We start from the raw sequence: 20,687 nt of genomic DNA on the forward strand, positions 1-20,687 counted from the left end.
TTAAACATGTATCCTACTTAATTTTTACATCATTTATGCAGATCTATCTCTTTCACAAATTTGACAAATTAAAAATGTTATATGACTTTTGAGGCTTGAAAGGTAATTGCTTTAATGTCTTTTACATTTAGTAATTTTTATTAATACACTTTTATCTTACATTTATTAAAGATAGTTTTTGATGGTTAAGAGTCATTTTAATTTGTATTAAATATTATTATTATATTATTATGAATGTATGATTAGGATTATGATTGTGTCTGTACTTCATCCTATGGATGTCTTTGTATAGACAGACTTGGACCCAGTGCCCTAGGCTATAAGATATATATACATTTTATGACTGGAATAAGATATGTTTATCTAGGTTGAGCATCTGTGGAGTTGTTATTTATGCATATATTTGTTGCCATTTTTATGATTTTTTATTACTTATTGATTTGTTTGCTTTTTCTTTAGTGACTAGCAGCATATTGGTGTAGGAAGCATTTGGAGCACTATAGGAAACTGTTAAGACAGTGAGTAAATATAAATGATTTTGATAGAAGTCAAAATAATTTTCATGAAATTCTTCTTTATTATACAGTAAAAAATGTTGGTGATGTTATTCTCTACAAATAGGCATATAGTCTACTATTTCTTGATTTTTAGGAATTTTTTCTTGTGCACATACCTCCCTTGCAAGAGCAAGAGCCACCAGGCAGGCGAGAATGATGACCTTCATGGCTACTAAGTCCTGTGAACGGAGAAAAAATGGAATGGTGATAGATAGGTCAATTAGATATATTTTCTTATTTAGTTAGGTAAGGTTACTTTTTATTAAAAAGAGAGATAATGTATAACAAAAAAGTCTGCATTTTAGAAAATAAATAGAATAAATACTAAATAGAAGTTATATCATATGACTGAGGTCAAAATCTACTCTGGCTTGCTATTCTCATTTATCAAATTCCAAACTTCATTGCCAGCTATTCAGATTTTTCAGCTAACAACTCATCCCCACTTTTAAAAAAGTCCCATTTACAGTATTGAATTTTTCAAAAGGCATAAAGAAGTTATAAATATATATGGAAAGATTTGTTCATTAATTTAAAAATATTTCCTTAGAATCTGTTCTTGCCAGATACTGTTTAGGGACCAGGACTGCAGCAATGAGCAAAATATTACAGTCTTGATATTACTCCCTGATGTTCTACTGGAAGAGACTAATCAAGAAAATGTGTACAAAAAAGTCACATTTTATTTTTATCTTTTTTTTTTTTCACTAAACTGTTACCATGAATATTTTAGTTTAATTATTTCTCCTCATTTCCAATAAGACTGAGATTTTCATTTTAACACTTTCCTTATTTGTGTCACTATCCAGAGAATTGTTGGACTATAAAGTTTGTTTCTTCTCTGTTTATATCCATCTTCCCCAAATAGCTAATAATATCTGTTCTCCTTTATGCCCCATGACTTTAGAGATTATACACTAGGCTTCTTCTCTTCTCTGTATTAAAATGTACACAAAGGTCTCTTGATGATCTGCCAAGGAGTCAGGACCTCTTGCCCACTGTCCAGCTTGGGACTACCTCTTCTTGTGAAATATATGTTAACATTTGTGACCAAAATGTACGAAATCATCTCCTTGTTATGTGTTCTTACATTTTTTTTTATTCCAAAATAATGTTTATGCCACAATATTACTTGACACTCAAATCTTCATGTTCAGATTTTGAAACTCAATTTTTGGACTAAAAATACTTCATGAAAAAAGTCTCTAATTTATTTGAAAAATGTTCTTTTCAATATTTGAAGGTTGAACATAATTCTCTCTATCATGGAAAATAAATTTTTTTCTAGATTTTTTATGAATGTTAAATAATTTTTTATTAATTTTACTTGGCCTAAGACCTCCATAAGTTTCCAAATATTTTATGTCAGGGTTCAGAAAAAGAATATAACACTCTATTTTATATATAATTACACGTGGGGAGGATCCCACAGCATTTTCTATATTTTATAAGTAATCTACTTACAAACTTTACTAATTTTATTACTAATCTACTAATATATACTAATTTTATATGCTAATATATAATTATGATACTAATGCTACATACAAATATACTAATATATACTAATACCAATTATACTAATTTTTCTACTAATTTATATACTATAAATATACTATATACTAATTTTTAAGTCAGAGTTTCTTTATCGACTGGTACGCTCTAAGCTACTTTTTCTTTTATATCATCTATTATCTTTCTTTATGGTTTCCAAGTCTTCTCTACCCCATTAAGAATTTTCTTACAAAGTAAATCACATTGTTTCTTTTTAACTTAATTCTGTATTTCTGTCTCATTTTAATATTGTTCTGAAATATTACAAAGTAGATAATAAACTGGGAAATTCGAAGTTCTAGACACTTTTGATGAGTAAACTCTTCTAAAAACATTGTTTATAAACATTTAAAGTAGTAAATACCCCCAAACCATTCACTCTGTTTCTTGACTCAGTATGCTACTGCTGCAAACTACCTGTTGGACAAAGCTTTTCCAGTAATTATTTATCTACCCACACTGTAATTTAAGTATATTTCTTTTTATGACTGTGATATGCTAAATCAAATTGGAAGATTAATTCAAAAATGAATCTCCTTTTAATATTAACTACGAACTAGCCTCATACTAAATATACATATGCATAAAATTAGATATTACATTTTCTTAAACTCGCGAAGGCTATATGTCATTGCAATTTTTTTACCAAATTCTTCAGGGCACTTCTATCTTTTTTAGCCTAAGTGTTAAAAATAATTTCAGTAATACCTTAAATACTTTTATTTCAAACACTATATTTTAAGCAACTATGTTCTTTCTATAGCTCAAGCTACTTTGAAATACGTGATTAAGAGAAGATACAACAAATCTGTATCTAAAATTCTTACCGTTTTTCCAAGATTGAAGAGAAGTGAAGGTAGTGCTGGACAGATGATGGTCTGTCAGCTTCTGTGGCTGTTTATATACAATATTTAACGACATGCTAATTTTGTGGTGTGAAATTAGATCAACAGTGAGCTTTAATTCCAAGAAGTCCACATGATTAGAAAATGATTTCTGCCTATTATATGTCCCCACAAATTCTGGGGATCATTGTAACAAGGGAACAATTCACAAGTTGATAAAGGAAACCTGTCCAGGAAATGCAACTGTTCAATAACGACAGACAATGACTGGAGGATAGTGACCCTCTGGCCCTGTCCCCAAGTTATTATGGACATAATTAGGTCTCTTTAGGGCTTAGTGGGGCCTTGAGATTTCAGTTGTGGGAAAATTGTGTGTGAACGCTAGAGATACACAGGGCTTCACAAAGGCCACAGTTTCATGTGAACCTGAGCAGTTGTCAGAGCTTTATGTTGAAATGAAGAAACTGACAAGATAACAAGTCCGTGATGGCAAACTGTTATTTGAGGCAAACTGTTTTTCTCCCAGGGCCACTTGATTTGGAAAAAAAATAATGAATTATTTAGTTAAAACAAATATTTTATACACAAGATAAATAAACTTTCCTCTGTAATGGAACAACTCAAAGAAGGAATCTGGGTGGCTAGTAAAGGCAAAATCCTCAGTAAATCTGTAATAAAAATTTTGCAAAGTATCACGGAGTTTTATTTACCTTTTAATATTGATTATGTCTTTTCATGTCAAGCATAATTATGATAACATAATGATGGTTATTTTTTACTTAGTTCTAACCCTTTGCCAAGCACTAAGCAAAGACATTATCTTGTATAATCTTCACAAGAACATCATGAGGTAGCTCTCCTCTCCATACTTAGGTTGAGAAAACAGAGATGCCAAAAGGTTAAGTAACTTGCTCAAAACTATATTGTTAATGGCAAAGATAGCATTTGGACGCAGGTTGTCTGACTACATGTGATTCTGGTTGATCACATGTGAGTCCCAGAGCCCATGTTTTAACCCCCTGATTTTTAAAATAAAATTAATCTATCAATGTAGCATTTGGTGGAAATATGTAGAATTTAATCATGCCTGAATTGGAAAAGTAGGGCCTCTGTGCTGAGTGTGGTAGGGGAGCTTGCCATTAAGGAACTGCTCTTTTAGTTGAGCCTTAGAGAATGAGTAGAATATTGAGCGATGATTAAATGGGGATAGGTATTTTGGCTGAAGAAAACACAGGAACTGAAAGAGCAATATACCAAGTTTGGGGATATTCATAGAGCATACAATAAAAGTTACAATTGCAGAGTCATCAGATCATGGATGACTGTGCATGTCATACATGCACTGTGACATAATTCACTGGAAGCAAATATATTAAAGATTTGAAAGAAAAATGGATTGCAAAATTTCTTGGATTCTATAACTTTATGACAGTAACTCAGGTAACCTAGTAAAGGAAGTTGTTATGTGAGGTTATTACAGTAGCCTAAGACAGACATTATGATGATTTCAAGTGGGGAAATGGTCCTGGGCATCTTAGGCAATAGAAAGACAAACTTCTCATTAAAACGTGAGAAATGTGAAAAATTGGGGAAATGAATTAATATATTATTCCTGAGTGACTGAAAAGTTAGCCATATTATAAATCAAGATATGAAACCAGGCTGAAATTAGAAATGAAACACTTCATGATAAATTTGAAGGTGTCCAGAAGATGTTTTAAATTAAATGTAATACTCCAGAAATAATCATGAGTATAATTTTTAAAGATAATTTCTCCCCTCAAAGGAGTAAGTGAACGTCTCTAGGGAAAGAGTATCAAGTGAGAAAAGAAATTGTACAAAACAAAATTCAAGTATCCTTTCTTTTATAGGGACTGGTATAACGAAAGGACATAGGAAAAAAAAAAAACCACAGTATCAAGAAGAAGAGAGTACAGAGTCCATCCCTTCTCCTTGATACCCTGCATTGCTAGAGGAAGCAACTGAAGTCAACAGTGAAATGCTACACAGATGATTGAGATACACTCCAAATGGTTAAGAAGTAAGTAATTTGTGAGGAATTAAAAGCAACATATGTATACTGCCCTTCTGAGAAATTTAGAAGAGGAGATAAGGAGAACTATAACATTGTGACTAGGTATACCGGGATAGTCAGAACCACGGGAAGGTATTTTTAGGGTTAGGAAGACTTGTAGCTTACAAGAAAGAGGCCAGTAAAGAGAGAGTTGAAACATACCAAATAAGTTGGAGTAAATTAATGGAACAAGTTCCTATAGAGTCATGGTGAAAAGAATAAGACCTATAAAAAATGTACCAGTTTTCCTAATAAAATAAAAAAGGAAGAAGATAAACAGATATAATACATGTTTGAAATAAAAGGTAGAGAAGTTGATGTTGAATGGTCTTAATTTTCTAGTGAGGTGAAAGGGGGAGTTCTCAACTGAAATTGAAGGACATGGTTATACATAGTTGAATCTTTAAGAGAACTAAGCCAGATACAGAAGGAAAAATATTACACAATGTTATTTACATGTGGAATCTTGTTTTAAAAGTTGAATATATAGAAACAAAGAGTAGAATGATGGGTATCAGGGGTTCAGGATGGGAGATAGATAAGGAGATGTAGGTCAAAGGAAACAAAGCTGCCGTTATGTAGGATGAATAAGTTTAGACATGTAATGTACAGTGTGAGGATGATAATCATTAATATTTTATTATATAATAAAAATTTGCTGAAAGTAGATTTTAGGTGTTCTTACCACAAGATAAAAAGAGTAACCTATGTGAGGTGATGGACTTATTAATTTGCTTGACTACAGTAATCATTTCACTATATAAGTATCAAAACATGCTGTACATGTTAAATATATGTAATTTTGAAAGAGTAGAAATTTTGGTTTATGTGAAAATGAAAATGAATAACAAATCCACGAGCAATAATTATGACTTATATGAGATTATATATCAGATTTTTTATCTAAGTAGATGGATGGCAAGATGGCGGAGATTTAGTATCAATAAGTTAAGAGAATTGTTAGGGTAGGGTTGGGATTAATAGTGTTTGTGTTAAAAATGGCAAACCATGAGGTACTGGTTAAGCTAGCGTACTAAAAAGCGGGCTTGAATGACTAGTGATGGCAAGAAAGGCAAAGACCTGGCCTAATAAGAGACCAATTTTGAGAAGTACAGAAAAAGATGTTTTCAGTCGGGAATTTCAGCATTAGAAAGAAGAGAATTTCTGGATAATGACTAGATCCAAGGAATAGCCTTGCATTCAGAATGCTGAAAATAGCTGAACATAAAATTTGTTAGGGGAAAATGTATTTCATATTAAATATCTATCTTTGCAGGCATTTCCTAAATTATCCAGAATAAAATGATAAATAAAAGGTGCATTTGACCACAAGGAGGTCAAAATCTTCATGAGAAAACAGATACAAAAATCTACTTGTTACAACATGTAAGGGATATGTTAATAAAGCTGTAAGAAGGTGCAATTGACAGAAGGAGAATAGCTAGTTCATTTTAGTTGATTCACGGCAGAGGAAAATAGAATCTCCATGAGGCCGTGAGTCATGAGCAGAATCCTGAAGCCAGATAAATCAGTTAATCTGAAGAGGAAAGAGAATTCTAGCTAAAAGTAGTTAAAGATTGTAGTCTTGGATATGAGAAACAAGTAACCAGAACTAAATCAAGTAGTGAAAGTAGTGAACCTGGATAATGAAGTGCAAGGAAGAGAGTGGATGAAGATGTGAACAGAAAAAGAGAAAGGGATCAGACGATGATGGAAAAAGCATGCATTGCTCCTAAGGAATGTGCATTTTATTCTGTAGATTGAGGGATCTATTGAAAGGTTTAAGATGGACAGTAACATTTAGAGAATGGCTATTTTTAGAGAACAAATGATACAGGTACACATTTATTAAAATGAAACTGACCAAGTTTGAGCTCACGTTCTCTGTTTTTGTTTTCCAGTAGGTAAATGTTGATTGCTAATGTTTATGAAAGTATAGAAAATGGAGGCAAAAAAGGATACTGAATCATAGAAAAGAGCAGGGCCTTGGGCAAAGTATGAAAGTAGAGGCTGAGATAGGCTTCAAAATATTTGAGTTGTACCCATTTACAAAATCGGTCTGCAAATTTCCTTGCCTCTTTAGTGATTGCTATTCATAAGTATTTGGCTGTGTGGCATGTTACTAATTCTTATAATTTTTTTCTATTCACTGCCTATAACACATATATTCAGAACTTAAGCACAAATAGATGCCCTTCTAAATTAAATAAGCAGAGTGTAGACCTAAATAATAATTTTTCTTTATAATATACCTTGCATTAATATCATGCTAGATCTATGAATGAGGGGGACACTCCTGATTGTCACATATATTCCATATTTCTCAGAAAACCCAAGTCAATGTCTACTATACATTTGAATTGGTCTGCTGATACTCATTTTTTGTTCATACTGAGCCAGGAGGAAGCCAGGAAATAAATGATGAAATTATTCCAGTGTCCTAAGACCAACTAGGAAAGGCCCTAGCTACCCAGTGTGGCTTTGTGGTTTAGCTCTGAGCTGCCAAGGTCACAGGCAACAAAGTAAGATTTCTAAGAAAATAATACAAAAACAAGCATGCTTTATCCATTCTGCATATCATTTGTATTTTCTTAGAAAAATGCTTTATGCATTATTCTATAAATACAACACATCCTTGTAAAGCTCATCAATTTTTAGTCACACTAAAAAGTATAATTACAGACTTGATTAGGCCAGAAAAGCGGGCAAAACCATGAACAAGGAAAGCACTAGAATAAGAGTCTTGCCTAAGGAAAAATTGAAAAGCCAGAGATATAAGATAAAGCCAGGTGCTAAGAGCCCAGTAAGCATCAGAACACAATGACAAATAAGCAAAATACCATGTGGGGCAACCCAGGCTTTCACAATGAACAGTTTAAGAATTGTTATTTTCAGAGGTAAAATTAGAACTGCACCCACTGAAATTTTATAAAACAGCCCTGAATGAGAAGCAGGATATATTCAGTGCAAAGAGTTCTAGTACTACTTGTCAGCAACAGAATTTGTTCACCCAATGCTCTTTTCTATATTGGGTGATGAATATGAGATACGCAAGCATGAGATGTGGGTGAAGCATAAAGGTAATAACTGAAGCCATGTAAATAAAGCCTTGAAGAAAGCAAGCAGGTATGAAGGCAGGATAAAGAGTAAAATAAAAGGACATCAAATGTTCAAGGAATAATAACTGGAAGAGAACCTACATATTATCTACGTAACATTCTAAGGTTATTTTAGAGAAGGAAAAACATTAGACCTGCAAGGTTCCATGATTGGTTCAAGATTTTATCTCTAATTTAGAGATAGAGTTGGTACTAGAAACCTCTTTCTTATAACATTTGGAATACTGTTTAAAAACCATCAAAATATAGAAGGAAAAAGGAAAATAAATAAATCATGTGGATTTATATAATGATTCAAATTTATGAAAAATATGACATGTAATTAAATTATTATATAAAGAAAAATAGTGTAGCATTTCTTATACAGTTAGAGTATTTTAATTCCTTCAATGGGATTATTTGAATATAATAAATGACATCTCTGAAATATGGCTACTAAAATTAACTAATAAAGGTAAGCAAGAATCATGGGATAAGAAAAACGAGCTTAGAGAACACGTTCATGAAGCAAGTATCACGAACGCATAAAGCCCATAACCCTGATTCATAGGACACACTTCTCATTTGACACTAACTGCTCTTATTGTACATATAATCATAAAATTTCATTCCAGCTCAGGATACACTTAAGAAGCACATACTATACTTTGGACCAGAGTTTCTTAACCTCAGCACTATTGACATTTTAGGCTGGATAAATCTTTATTTATATTTATTGAAATATTTGCTTCACTGTGGTGATCTGGAAGTGGACCTACAATGTCTGTGAGGTATGCCTGTAAATTTTTTCGTTGATTTTTATTTATTTTATTTTTCTATTTTTTTCATCTTTTGTGTAAGGTTCAAGGGGTACATGCACAAGTTTGTTATGTGGGCAAATTGCATGTTGTGGAGGATGGGTATACAGATAATTTGGTCACCAAGATAATCAGCGTAATACCCAATAGGCAATTTTCCAGTCCTCACTCTCCTCCCAACCTCTAACCTCAAGTAAACCATAATGTCTATTTTTCCATTCTTTGTGTCCGTGTGTTGCTGATGGTTAGCTCTTACTTAAAAAAGTGAGAACAAGTAGTAGTCTTATGTTACTGCATTAATTTGCTCAGGATAGCCTCCAGTTCCATCCATGTTGCTACTAAGGACATGATATCATTCTTCTTTATAGTTGCATAGTATTAATATTATATGGTGCATATGCACGATATTTTCTTTATCCAGTCCACCACTGATGGGCTTCTAGGTTGATTCCATGTCTTTGTTATTATTAATATTGCTGCAACGAACATATGTATGTATATGTCTTTATGGTAGAGTGATTTGTATTCCTTTGGGAATATAGCCAGTAATTGGACTACTAGGTTAAATGGTAGCTATATTTTGAGTGAATTAAGATTTCACCAAAATGCTTTCCACAGGGTCTGAACTAATTTACATTCCTACCAGCAGAGTATAAGCATTCCATTTTCTCTACAACCTCAACAGCATCGGTTATTTTTTGGCTTTTTTACAATAGCCATTCTGACTGGTATGAGATGGTACCTTACTGTAGTTTTGATTTGCATTTCCCTAATGATTAGTAATGTTGAGTATTTTTTCATATGATTGTTCGCCACATGTATGTCTTCTTTTGAGAAGTATCTGTTCATGCTTCTTTCCCATATTTAATGGGGTCGTTCATTTTTTTTGTTGTTGACTTGTTTAAGTTCCTTATAGGTTCGAGATATTAGACCTTTGTTAGATACATAGTTTCTAAATATTTTATCCCATTCTGTAGGTTGTCTGTTTACTCAATAGTTTCTTTTGTGTGTAGAAGCTGTTTAGTTTAATTAAGTCCCACTTATCAATATTTTTTGTTTGTTCGTTTCTTTATTTTTTGCAGTTGCTTTTGGAGATTTTTTGAAGTCTTTGCCAAGGCCAATGTCCAGAATGATGTTTCCTATGTTTTCTTCTGGAATTTTTAAAGTTTTAGACTTAGATTTTACATTTAAGTCTTTAATCCATCACGAGTTAATTTCTATACATGGTGAAAAGTAAAGTCCAGTTTCAGTCTTCTGCATATTGTTAGCAAGTTATCATTCAGTGACTAAAAAGTCCGTTTATCAACCAGAAAATCCTTTCCTCATTGCTTGTTTTTGTCAGCTTTGTCAAAGATCTGATCGTTGTAGGTGTGTGGCTTTATTTCCACTTTCTCCAACCTGTTCAATTGGTCTATATATCTGTTTTTGTACCAGTACCATGATGTATTGATTACTTTAGTCTTGTAGTATAGTTTGAAGTCACACAGTGTGACGCCTTCAGCTTTGTTCTTTTGGCTTAAAATTGCTTTGGTTATTTAGGTTCTTTATGGTTCCAAATGAATTTCAGAATTTTTTTTCTAATTCTGTGAAAAATATCATTAGTAGTTTCATAGGAATAGCATCAATTCTGTGAATTGCTCTGGGCCATATGACCATTTTAACAATATTGATTCTTTCTACCTATGAGCCTGGAATATTTTTCCATTTGTTTGTGTAGCCGCTGAGTTCTTTCAGCAATGTTTTGTAATTTTCATTGTAGAGATATTTTACCTCCTTGGTTAGCTGTATTTCTCAGTATTATATTCATTTTGTGGCGACTGTGAATGCAATTGCATCCTTGATTTGGTTCTCAGATTGGATGTTATTGGTGTATAGAAATGCTACTGAGATTAACACATTGAATTTGTATTATGAAACTAACTCAAACAAAATTTGCTGAAGTTGTTTATCATATCTATAAGTCTTTGGGCAGAGACTATGGGGTTTTCTAAGTATAGAATCATAAAATCTGAGAAGAAAGATAGTTTGACTACCTCTCTTCCTATTTGGATACCTTATATTTCTTTTGTCTGCTTGCTCTGAATATGACTTCCAATACTATGTTGAATAGGAGTGACAAGAGTAAATATCCTTGTCTTGTTCTGGTTCTCAAGGAGAATACTTCCAGTTTTTGCCCATTCATTATGATTTTGGCTGTGGGTCTGTCAGAGATTACTCTTATTATTTTGAGGTATGTACCTTTGATACCTAGTTTGTTAAGTGTTTTTAAAATGAAAGGGTAATGAATTTTATCTAATGCTTTTTATGAGTCTATTGAAATGATCATATGGGTTATGTTTTTATTTCTGTTTATGTGAAGAATCACATTTATTGATTTGTTTATGTTGAACCAACCTTGCATCCCAAGAATAAAGCCTACTTGATCATGGTGGATTAGTTTTTTGATGTGCTACTATATTCACTTTGTTAGTATTTTATGGAGGACTTTTGCATCTATGTTCATCAGGGATATTGACATAAAGTTTGTGTGTGTGTGTGTGTGTGTGTCTGCCTGATTTTGGATGAGAATGATGCTGGCTTCATAGAATAAGTTATGAGCAAGTCCCTCTTTTTTGATTTTTTGGAATAATTTCAGGAGGATTGGTGCCAAATCTTCTTTATATGTCTTGTAGAATTCAGTTGTAAATGCATCTGCTTCAGGGCTTTTTCTGGTTAGAAAGTTTTTTATGACTTACTCAATTTCAGAACTCATTATTGTTCTGTTCAGAGTTTCAATTTCTTCCTGGCTCAATTATGGGAGAATGTATTTTTCTAGGAATCTCTCCATTTCTTCTAGTGTTTCTAGTTTGTGTACTTACAGGTGTTCCTAAAAGCTTCTGAGGGTGTTTTTTTTTTTTTTTTTTTATTTCTATGGGGTTGGTGGTAATGTCCCCTTTGTCATTCCTGATTGTGTTTATTTGGATCTTCTCATTTTCTTTTTTCTTATTAGTCTACCTAGAAGTCTATCAATCTTATTTAGTCTTTCAAAGAACCATCTTCTGGATCATTAATCTTTCATTTTTCTCATCTCCATTTAATTTAGTTAAGCTTTGATTTTGGTTATTTCTTTCTTCTGCTAGTTTTAGGGTTAGTTTGCTTTTGTTTTTCTAGGGCCTCTAGATGTGATGCTATGTTGTTAATTTGAGATCTTTCTAACTTTTTGATGTGGGTGTTTAGCATTATAAACTTTCCTCAGCACTGCATCATCTATGTCAGAGATTCTGGTATGTTTTATCTCTGTTTTCATTAGTTTCAAATAATTTCTAGATTTCTGCCCTAATTTCTTTGTTTGCCTGAAAGTCATTCAGAAACAGGTTATTTAATTTCCATTTAATGTTATGGTTTTGAGAGATCTTGTTATTGATAGCTATTTTTATTGCACTGTAGTCTTAGAGTGTGTTTGATATGCATATTAGTCCATTTTTGCATTGCTGTTAAAAGTATTTGAGACTGGATAATTTATAAAGAAAAAAGGCTTAATAGACTTATGGTTCTGCAGGCTGTACAGGAAGCATAGCACTGGCATCTGTTTCTGGGGAGGCCTCTGGAAGCTTACAATCATGGAGGAAGGCAAAGTGGGAGGTTGAACATCACATGGCAAGTCAAGAGCAAGAGTGAAAGAGTGGAGGTGCTACACATTTATAAACTGCCAGATCTTATGACAACTCACTCAGTATTGAGAGGACAGTACTAAAAGGGCTGATGCTAAAGCATTCATGAGAAATCTGCCCTCATGACTTAATCTCCTTTCAGGCCCCTCCTCCCACATTGGGGTTACATTCCAATATGAGATTCTGTCAGGGACACACATCCAAAGTACATCAGTATGATTTAAGTTTATTTTTTTTATTTTTTTTATTTGAGAGAATTGCTTAATGGCTGAGAATGTAGTTAATTTTATAGTATGTGCCATGTGCACATAAGGGGAATGTATATTCTGTTATTGTGTTTAGTATTCTCTAGATGTATTCTAGGTCCATTACGTCAAGTGTCAAGTCTAGGTCTCGAATATTTTGTTAGTGTTCCACCTCAATTATCTCTCCAATACTGTCAGTGGGGTGTTGAATTTTCCCACCATTATTATGTGGTTATCTAAGTCTCTTCAACAATCTTTAAGAACTTGTTTTGTGAATTTGGGTGCTTCAGTGTTAGGGGCATATTTATTTAGGATATTTAAATCTTCTTGTTGAACACTGCATTATTATGTAGTGCTCTTATTTGTCCTTCTTGATCATTGTTGATTTAAAGTATGTTTTGTCTGAAATAAGAATAGCAATCCCTGTTTTTGTTTTGTTTTGTTTCTGTTCCCTTAATAGATCTTTCTCCATTCTTTTACTTTGAGCCTATGAGTGTCCTTGCATGTGAGATGAGTCTCTTGAAGATATCATACAGTTGAGTTTTCCTTCTTTATTCAACTTGCCACTCTTTGCCTTTTAAGTGGGGTGTTTAGACCATTTACATTCAAGATTAATATGATAGAAGCAGATTTATAATGTCATAGTGTTGTTAGCTGGTTGTTATATAGACTTGATTGTGTATTTGCTTTATACTGTTGATGGTCTATGTATTTGAAAGTTTTTTTTTTTTTTTTGTGGCCAGTGACAGTTTTTCAATTCCAAGTTTAGCACTCCCTTTAATGACCTTTTGTGAGGCAGGTCTGATAGTAAAAAATTCCCTCACTATTTATTCGTCCGAAGTAGTTTATATCTCTTTTGCTTATGAAGCTTAGTTTGGTTGGATATAAAAGTTTTTTACTGGAATTTCTTTTCTTTAGGGATGATGAATATAGGCCCCCAATCTCTTCTGGCTTATAGAGTTTCTGGTGAAAGGTCTGCTGTTAGCCTGATGGAGTTCCCTTTGCAGGTGAACTGCTCTTTCTGTCTTGCTGCCTTTAGTATTTTTTCTTTTGCTTTGATCTTAGAGATCCTGATGAGTATGTGTCTTGGGGATGGTCGGCTTGTGTAGTATTTCACAGGGGTTCTCTGAATTACCTAAATTTGCATCTTGACCTCTCTAGTGAGGTTGGGAAAGTTTTCATGGACCACATATTCAAATATATTTTCCAAGTTGTTTACTCTCTCTCCCTTTCTTTCAGAGATACCAGTGATTTGTAGATTTGGTTCTCCTTACATAATCCCATATTTCTCAGATATTGTGTTTATTATTTTAATTTTTTTCTTTATTTTTGTCCGACTGAGTTAATTCAAAAGAAACTGACTCTAAGCTCTGAGATTCATTCCTCAGTTTAATGTATTCTGTTGTTAATATTTCTGTTTGTTTGTATTATGAAATTCTTGTAAGTGAGCTTTTCAGCTCTACCAACTCAGTTGGGTTCATTCTTAAAATGACTATTTTGCCTTTCATCTCTTGAATCATTGCACTAGATTCTTTAGATTCCTTAGAATGGGTTTCAACTTTCTCCTAAATCTCGATGATCTTCATTGCCATCCAAATTCTGAATTCTATGTCTATCATTTCAGCCATTTCATCCTGGCTAAGAGTCATTGCTGGGGTGCTAGTGTGATCATTTGGAGGTTAGAAGGATACTGTGGCATTTGGAGTTGCCCAAGTTCTTGTAGTGGTTCTTTCCCAACTGTGTGGGCTGATGTTCTCTTAACTGTGGTGTAATTGGAGTACAGTCAGTTGCCTTCATTTCTGGATGCTTTCAGAGGGTAGAGGCTTTGTGCAGGCTCTTTATTTGTAGCTGAGTTCTTGTCTTTGATTTCACAGGGAGGAATATTAGCAAAGTATTTTTGGTGTTGGAGTTTGGGCTGTGATTTAGTAGATGGCGCTTAAGCATAATGGCCAGTAGGTCGGCTCTTGCTCATCTAGGTGGCTCCTTTGTATTTCCTTGCATTTTCAGCCATGCTTCCACTCAGTGCTCTGAGACTATGAGCTCCTTTCCCACTTGAAGGCTGGCTGCAGATCTCAGCATTGGACTCCCTGACTGTGAACTACAGCCCCATTGTGAGCTCATACATTATGTTCTCTCCCCAGCTTGGGGGTAGCTAGGGTGGAGGCCTCGGCAGTGCCAATGGCAGAAGGTCCTTCATTTGTGTCTTGGGGCTTCACCTCTGAAAACACAGGGCTACTGCCAATCAGAATGATGAGTGTGGGTTGGGACAGCTGTGTTGCAGGCCCTAGTTGGGGGGTTCTGCCTAGTGATGAGCAGAAAGGTAGAGAGGGCTCATAGGAAAGAGAGACTGGACTCCTCTCCATATGATAGCTGTAGTATTCTGGAGGTGCCAGCAAAGCAGTCAGGCTCTTTGTCCCTCCTCCAACCCAAGGATAGCAAGGAAGGTGATCCTGCAGTAGGAACAGCAGAAGGCTGGAAGTTGCCTCTGGGAGCTCCACCCTAGAGAGACAGAGAGCTGCTATCAATGGAAACATTCAGCTAGGGATTGGGTGGCTGCACTGTAGGACCATGCCTGGGCCCTTCCTGGGGAAGAGCAGAGAGTCGGGGGCTCACAGGGAACAGAGACTGGACTTCTCTCTGTATGGCATTTACAGCGTTGGAGGTTTCATCAAAGGGCTTATGGTCTCTATTCTTTCCCCAGCCAGAGGGCAGCGAGGGTGTTACAACTGCAGCCGCATTGGCAGAGAGCCTGAGGGTTGTCTCTGGGAAGTCCTCCAAGACAGAGCTGCCACCAACTGAAGTGCTCTGGTAGAGGCAGGGCAGTTGTGCTGGAGGCCCAGCTAAGGAGGCCCTGCCCGGTAGGAATAGCAGGGGCAGCGACCCACAGAAAAACATCCTTCCCACTTTTCTGTAAGTCAACTGCACTGTGATGGAGGCTTGCAGTAGTTCCTGGGCGCCGTCCTCAGCCAGATGACAGTAGTGGTTAGGGTTACAGAGCTGGTCTAGGACGATTCTTTATTGTGGGGGCTATTCTGCTCATTGTAGGATGTTGAGTGCATCTCTGATCTCCCACATATCAGATGCTATTAGCACCAACCAACCAACCAGCATGTAGAGCCAAAAACGTCTTGAGAAAATTCCAATGTGTTCTGAAGAGACATGAAAAGCCCCAGATTGTGTTATATGATGCAAAAGACTACACTATAAAACAAAGATGAAAAGGCCATGTTCCCTGCTAATGAGTAGATCATAATTATAAGGTAACACATATCTAGATCATGTCATATATATTATTTTGTTACTCCATAATTTTATCATTATCCTTCCTAGTCTCCTATGCTTTAAACCCTCTTTAAAATTCCAAAGAAAATTATTTGCTCCCACCAGAACCAAGTACCTTCCCATGATCTTGTCCATATTTGAATACCTTTAAACCGCTTATATGTGTTGTCCTTTGCCTACTTTGATTTTCATGGTAATAATTATTATCAGGCTCTTGCACATATACCCAAATGCCTTACTTGTCTCTGACTTTACTATACTGGCTTAACTAAATCATCTTCCAGATTAACCCAAATTATACCTTCTGAACCAGAGAAAATGACTGAGAAAAAATATTCAGACATAACCACTGTTCTGACTATAAATTAAAGGTCATTAGCATGTAATAATTCCTAAAGAAGATAGGCAGTCACATTAAATATTGGCTTCCATGTTCCCAGACCATTATTTCATCCTTAAAGCAGCAATAGCATTTCCCTTGTCTTCATGTTTAGTAGCAGAGGACCTTGCTTCCCATTTTACTGAGAAAATACAAATACTCAAAGTAAGATTTTTAAAAGTTATATTACCATATCTTTCCCCACCTACATCTTTTTCCATGTTCTGCCTCAGTTACATGGTTCACTCTTACTCTGTTCTTTCTTTCTTTGGCTTTTATTGTAATTTTTATTGACACATAATAATCATATGTATTTATGGGGTACACTGTGATTTCAATAAATGTATACAATATGTAATAATCAAATCAGGGTAATTAGCATATCCATCACCTCAAAAATATATTATTTCAATGGAAACATTCAAAATTATCTTTTTTTATACTATTTGAAAATATGCAATAAATTGTTGTTAATTATAATCCTACTATGTTACAAAATATTAGACCTCATTTCCTTTACCTTGTTATAATTTTATATTGGGTAATCAGTGCCTCACTATTACCCTCATCCTCCCTATACTTCTCAGTCTCTAGTAGACATTACTCTACTTTCTACTTCTACGAGATCAACTATTTTAGCTTCTGCATGAGTTAGAACACGCAGTGTTTGTCTTTCTGTGTCTGGCTTATTTTGTATAACATAACGTCCTTCAAGATCATCCATGTTGTCCCAAAGGACAAGATTTCATTTGTTTTTCTGGCAGAATAGTACTCTATTGTATACAAGTACAATATTTTCTTTTTCCATTCATTTCTTGATGGCAACTTAGGTAGATTCCATATCTTGCCTATTTTTAATAGTGCTGCAATGAACGTGGAAATGCAGATACCTCTTCAACATAATGAATTTCTTTCCTTTGGAATATACCTAGTAGTGAAATTGCTGGATCATATGCTACTTCTGTTTTTAGTTTTTTGAGATATGTTTATATTGTTTTCCAAAATGTTTGTACTAATTTATATTCCTGCCAGAGGCATTGAAACCAGAGCAACTCTATCTTGAATAGGAGCTGGGTAAAATAAGGCTGAAACCTACTGAGTTGCATTCTCAGATGGTCAGGCATTCCAAGTCACAGCATGAGATAGTAAGTCCGCACAAAATACAGGTCATATAAACCTTGCTGATAAAAAATGGGCAACCAGCAGCCCTCGTGGCTGCTCTGTCTATGCAGTAGCCATTCTTTTATTCCTCTACTTTCTTAATAAACTTGCTTTCACTTTACTCTGTGGACTTGCCCTGAATTCTTTCTTGTGCAAGATACAAGAACCCTCTCTTGGGGTCTGGGTTGGGACCCCTTTCCAGTAACATTCCACTAACAGTGGATAAGAGTTCACCTTTCTCTGCATTCTCATTTATTACGTTTTGTCTTTTTGATAATAGCCTTTCTGACCAGGGTGAGATATCTCATTGTGATTTTAATAAGCATTTCCCTAATGATTTGGGAAGTTGAGCACTTTTTCACATACCTGTTGACCATTTGTATGTATTCTTTTGAAATAATTTATTTAGTTCATTCTTTTTACTTAAATTCAGGTTGAAAATTTGCATCACCATATCTTTCTATACCTAATAAAGTTTTTAATTTATTGTCATAAAAGAAATGATATTTTTAAGTCAAGGATGTTATGCATATTAGACAGACTATCTGGAGCCTGAGATGAAAACCTATCCTTTCTTCTTCTTGCCCCTTCTTTGCTCCCAATCTGCCCTATGGATTTGAGTTCATGTTCACTTCTCTCACTTTTGCCTCTAATCTCTAACCTTCTTAGAGGTAGAGGGTGGTAACTGTGGCCTGCAGGCCAAATCTGGCCAGAGGTCATTTTTAAAAACATATTTAAATGCCTGAAAAAATTATAAAGAAAAGATTTTATGGCATGTGAATAGTATACAGAAATTCATATTTCAGTGGCTAGAAATGAAATTTCATTGACGCACAGTCACACCTAATTCTTTTACACATTGTTTGTGATGACTTGGACTTTTTGCTACCAAAACGAAAATAAGCAGTTGCAACAGACACTGTATGACTAGAAGATCTGAAATATTTATTCTCTGGCCCTTTACAGAAAAAAAAGAAATGTTTGTTGACCCTGCTCTAAGACAAAGCCAGATTTACTAAACTGAGATTTATTGATGAATTCCACTGCAGAATTAGCAAAAAACTATTAACTACTCACTCTTTTGTAAAAATCTACATTTTTTCCAAGGAGGAAATCTATTGTGTTCGTCAGAGCTGTGTAAAAGTCTGTGAATATACATCAGAATGTTTCTCCCAACTGGGAAGAGGTACGACATTGGTAATAGTGTTATATGTATGTATTAATGTAAATTATTATTAGTAGATGTATATTTGCTCTTTTTAATAAATGTGTTAGTTGAAAATATAATTTTTTTCTTTGATAGTGTCATTTTGGTACATAAAGAGTAGGAATACATTTAAAACATGAATGCTTTGTATTAATGATGGTGAAAAAATTTTTGGTTTAATGCCATGAATAATTCAGTTAAGCGAGGTTTATTCTTGCATAGTATCACTAGTCATCTACCTTCCCTAATTATTTTAAGTAATGGAGACCTTGTCATCGAGTGTGTTGCATTATTGTAAACAAGTGTTTCCCAAACTTGCCATTTCAAAAATTTACCATTTTATTATCTACTTATGCTATATTTAATTATTTTTAATTAATACTATTCAGTATGTTTTAAATAGAAAGTTTATGTAATCATAACCTAATCACAAGTTTGTTATGCAAGTATATGTACATTTAAAAAATAATTATTAATACAAGCATAAAATGCAACTTCAAGTACTGCATGAAATAATCTTGTACTTTTATTTGTTCATTCATGTACAGAATATTCATTGAACACGTACTACATGGGGGATATTATTCCAAGGCACTGCAGATACAAGAGTGTACAAACTGAGACAGTTTCTAACATTACAAATAGCAATGTATATTATTTTTAAAAATTGTCTTTTTTTTTTTTTTAGATTTCAAAATTTTCTTTTTTTTTATTTATTATTATTATTATACTTTAAGTTCTAGGGTACATGTGCATAACGTGCAGGGGATCTCATTAAACTAAAAAGCTTCTGCACAGCAAAAGAAACTACCCTCAGGGTGAAAAATTGTCTTTATAGTGAAGAGAAAAGATACTCTTTAGCAAAACATAGGGAGCAGTGGGTCTAATTCTTCTTTGGTTTCCCTAGGGAAACCCCAAGGAAGATAGACAATGGAGTAAGATATTTCTATATATATAAAACTATTTTAGAATTCTCAATATAATTTATACTCTCAAAACCTATCTGTATTTTTGTATGGTTAATAGGCTAGATCCCTTCTCAATTATACTGAATTGTTTCCATTAAGATATTTCTACCAAATGTAAGGTGTTTATCATATTTCTCATCTTCTTTTCTGGAAGCAATTAACATTCAAGAGCTAAGAAAAACAGAATTTATTGATTTTCCCTGATAAAAATCCTTCCCTTTTACTTGTTACTCTAATAACTATGTTCATAATATAAGAGAAATCTAAAGTCATCATGACACTTCACAAGAAATGCTGACGTCTCAATATCCTCCAGACCCCGGCTTTGTCTTTCTTTCTTTTTAAAAACTCATTATGAAGCATTCTAGCAGCACATCTAATAAGGCAAGATTTATTTCAAAATCAAAGAATTAATTAATAGAGACTAGTGTTTATTCCTATTATTTCGTGGTATTATGTAACACTGCTAATTTTCAGCTAAATCAAACTTGCAATTAGGAAAATGTAATACAAAAGTTATTACACACAAAATCCAAGTTATTTAGTGGGCTGAATGTGGCTGTCAGAACTACAGTGTGTCAAGGAAAAGAGTCACATTCTGTGAAATATATAAAAGGTTTATAGTGAGCCAAATACGAGTGACCAAGACCAGTGACACAGCCCCAGGAGGTCCTGAGAATATATGCACAAGATGGTTGGGTTACAGCTTGATTTTGTACCTTTCAGAGGGACAGAAGTTACAGTCAGACATCGATCAATACATGTAAGGTGTACATTGGTTTGGTCCTGAAAGGCTGGATGACTTGAAGTAGAGGAGCTTCCAGGTCATAAGAGGATTCAAAGGTTTTC

General features: G+C 34.2%; 1 protein-coding gene across 2 annotated transcripts in view; it reads right to left on the reverse strand.

The window, feature by feature from the left end:
* The window catches only part of CSN2 (casein beta), an 86,069-nt gene that overhangs the window by 4,630 nt on the left and 60,752 nt on the right, over nucleotides 1–20,687 (reverse strand). Inside the window, exons 1-2 of one of the 2 annotated variants that reach the window (XM_009206997.4) lie at nucleotides 2,939–8,417; nucleotides 674–736 (exon numbers count right to left, since the gene is read on the reverse strand). In XM_009206997.4, the coding sequence (XP_009205261.1) occupies nucleotides 674–724 (51 nt within the window). In that variant the 5' untranslated portion in view covers nucleotides 725–736; nucleotides 2,939–8,417. Of the gene's footprint in view, nucleotides 1–673; nucleotides 737–2,938; nucleotides 8,418–20,687 lie in introns of those variants that run through there. The other variant, XM_017958782.3, reaches the window with a different exon arrangement.

The sequence above is a fragment of the Papio anubis genome, chromosome 3, assembly GCF_008728515.1.
Source record: "Papio anubis isolate 15944 chromosome 3, Panubis1.0, whole genome shotgun sequence".
Taxonomy (NCBI): Eukaryota; Metazoa; Chordata; class Mammalia; order Primates; family Cercopithecidae; genus Papio; species Papio anubis.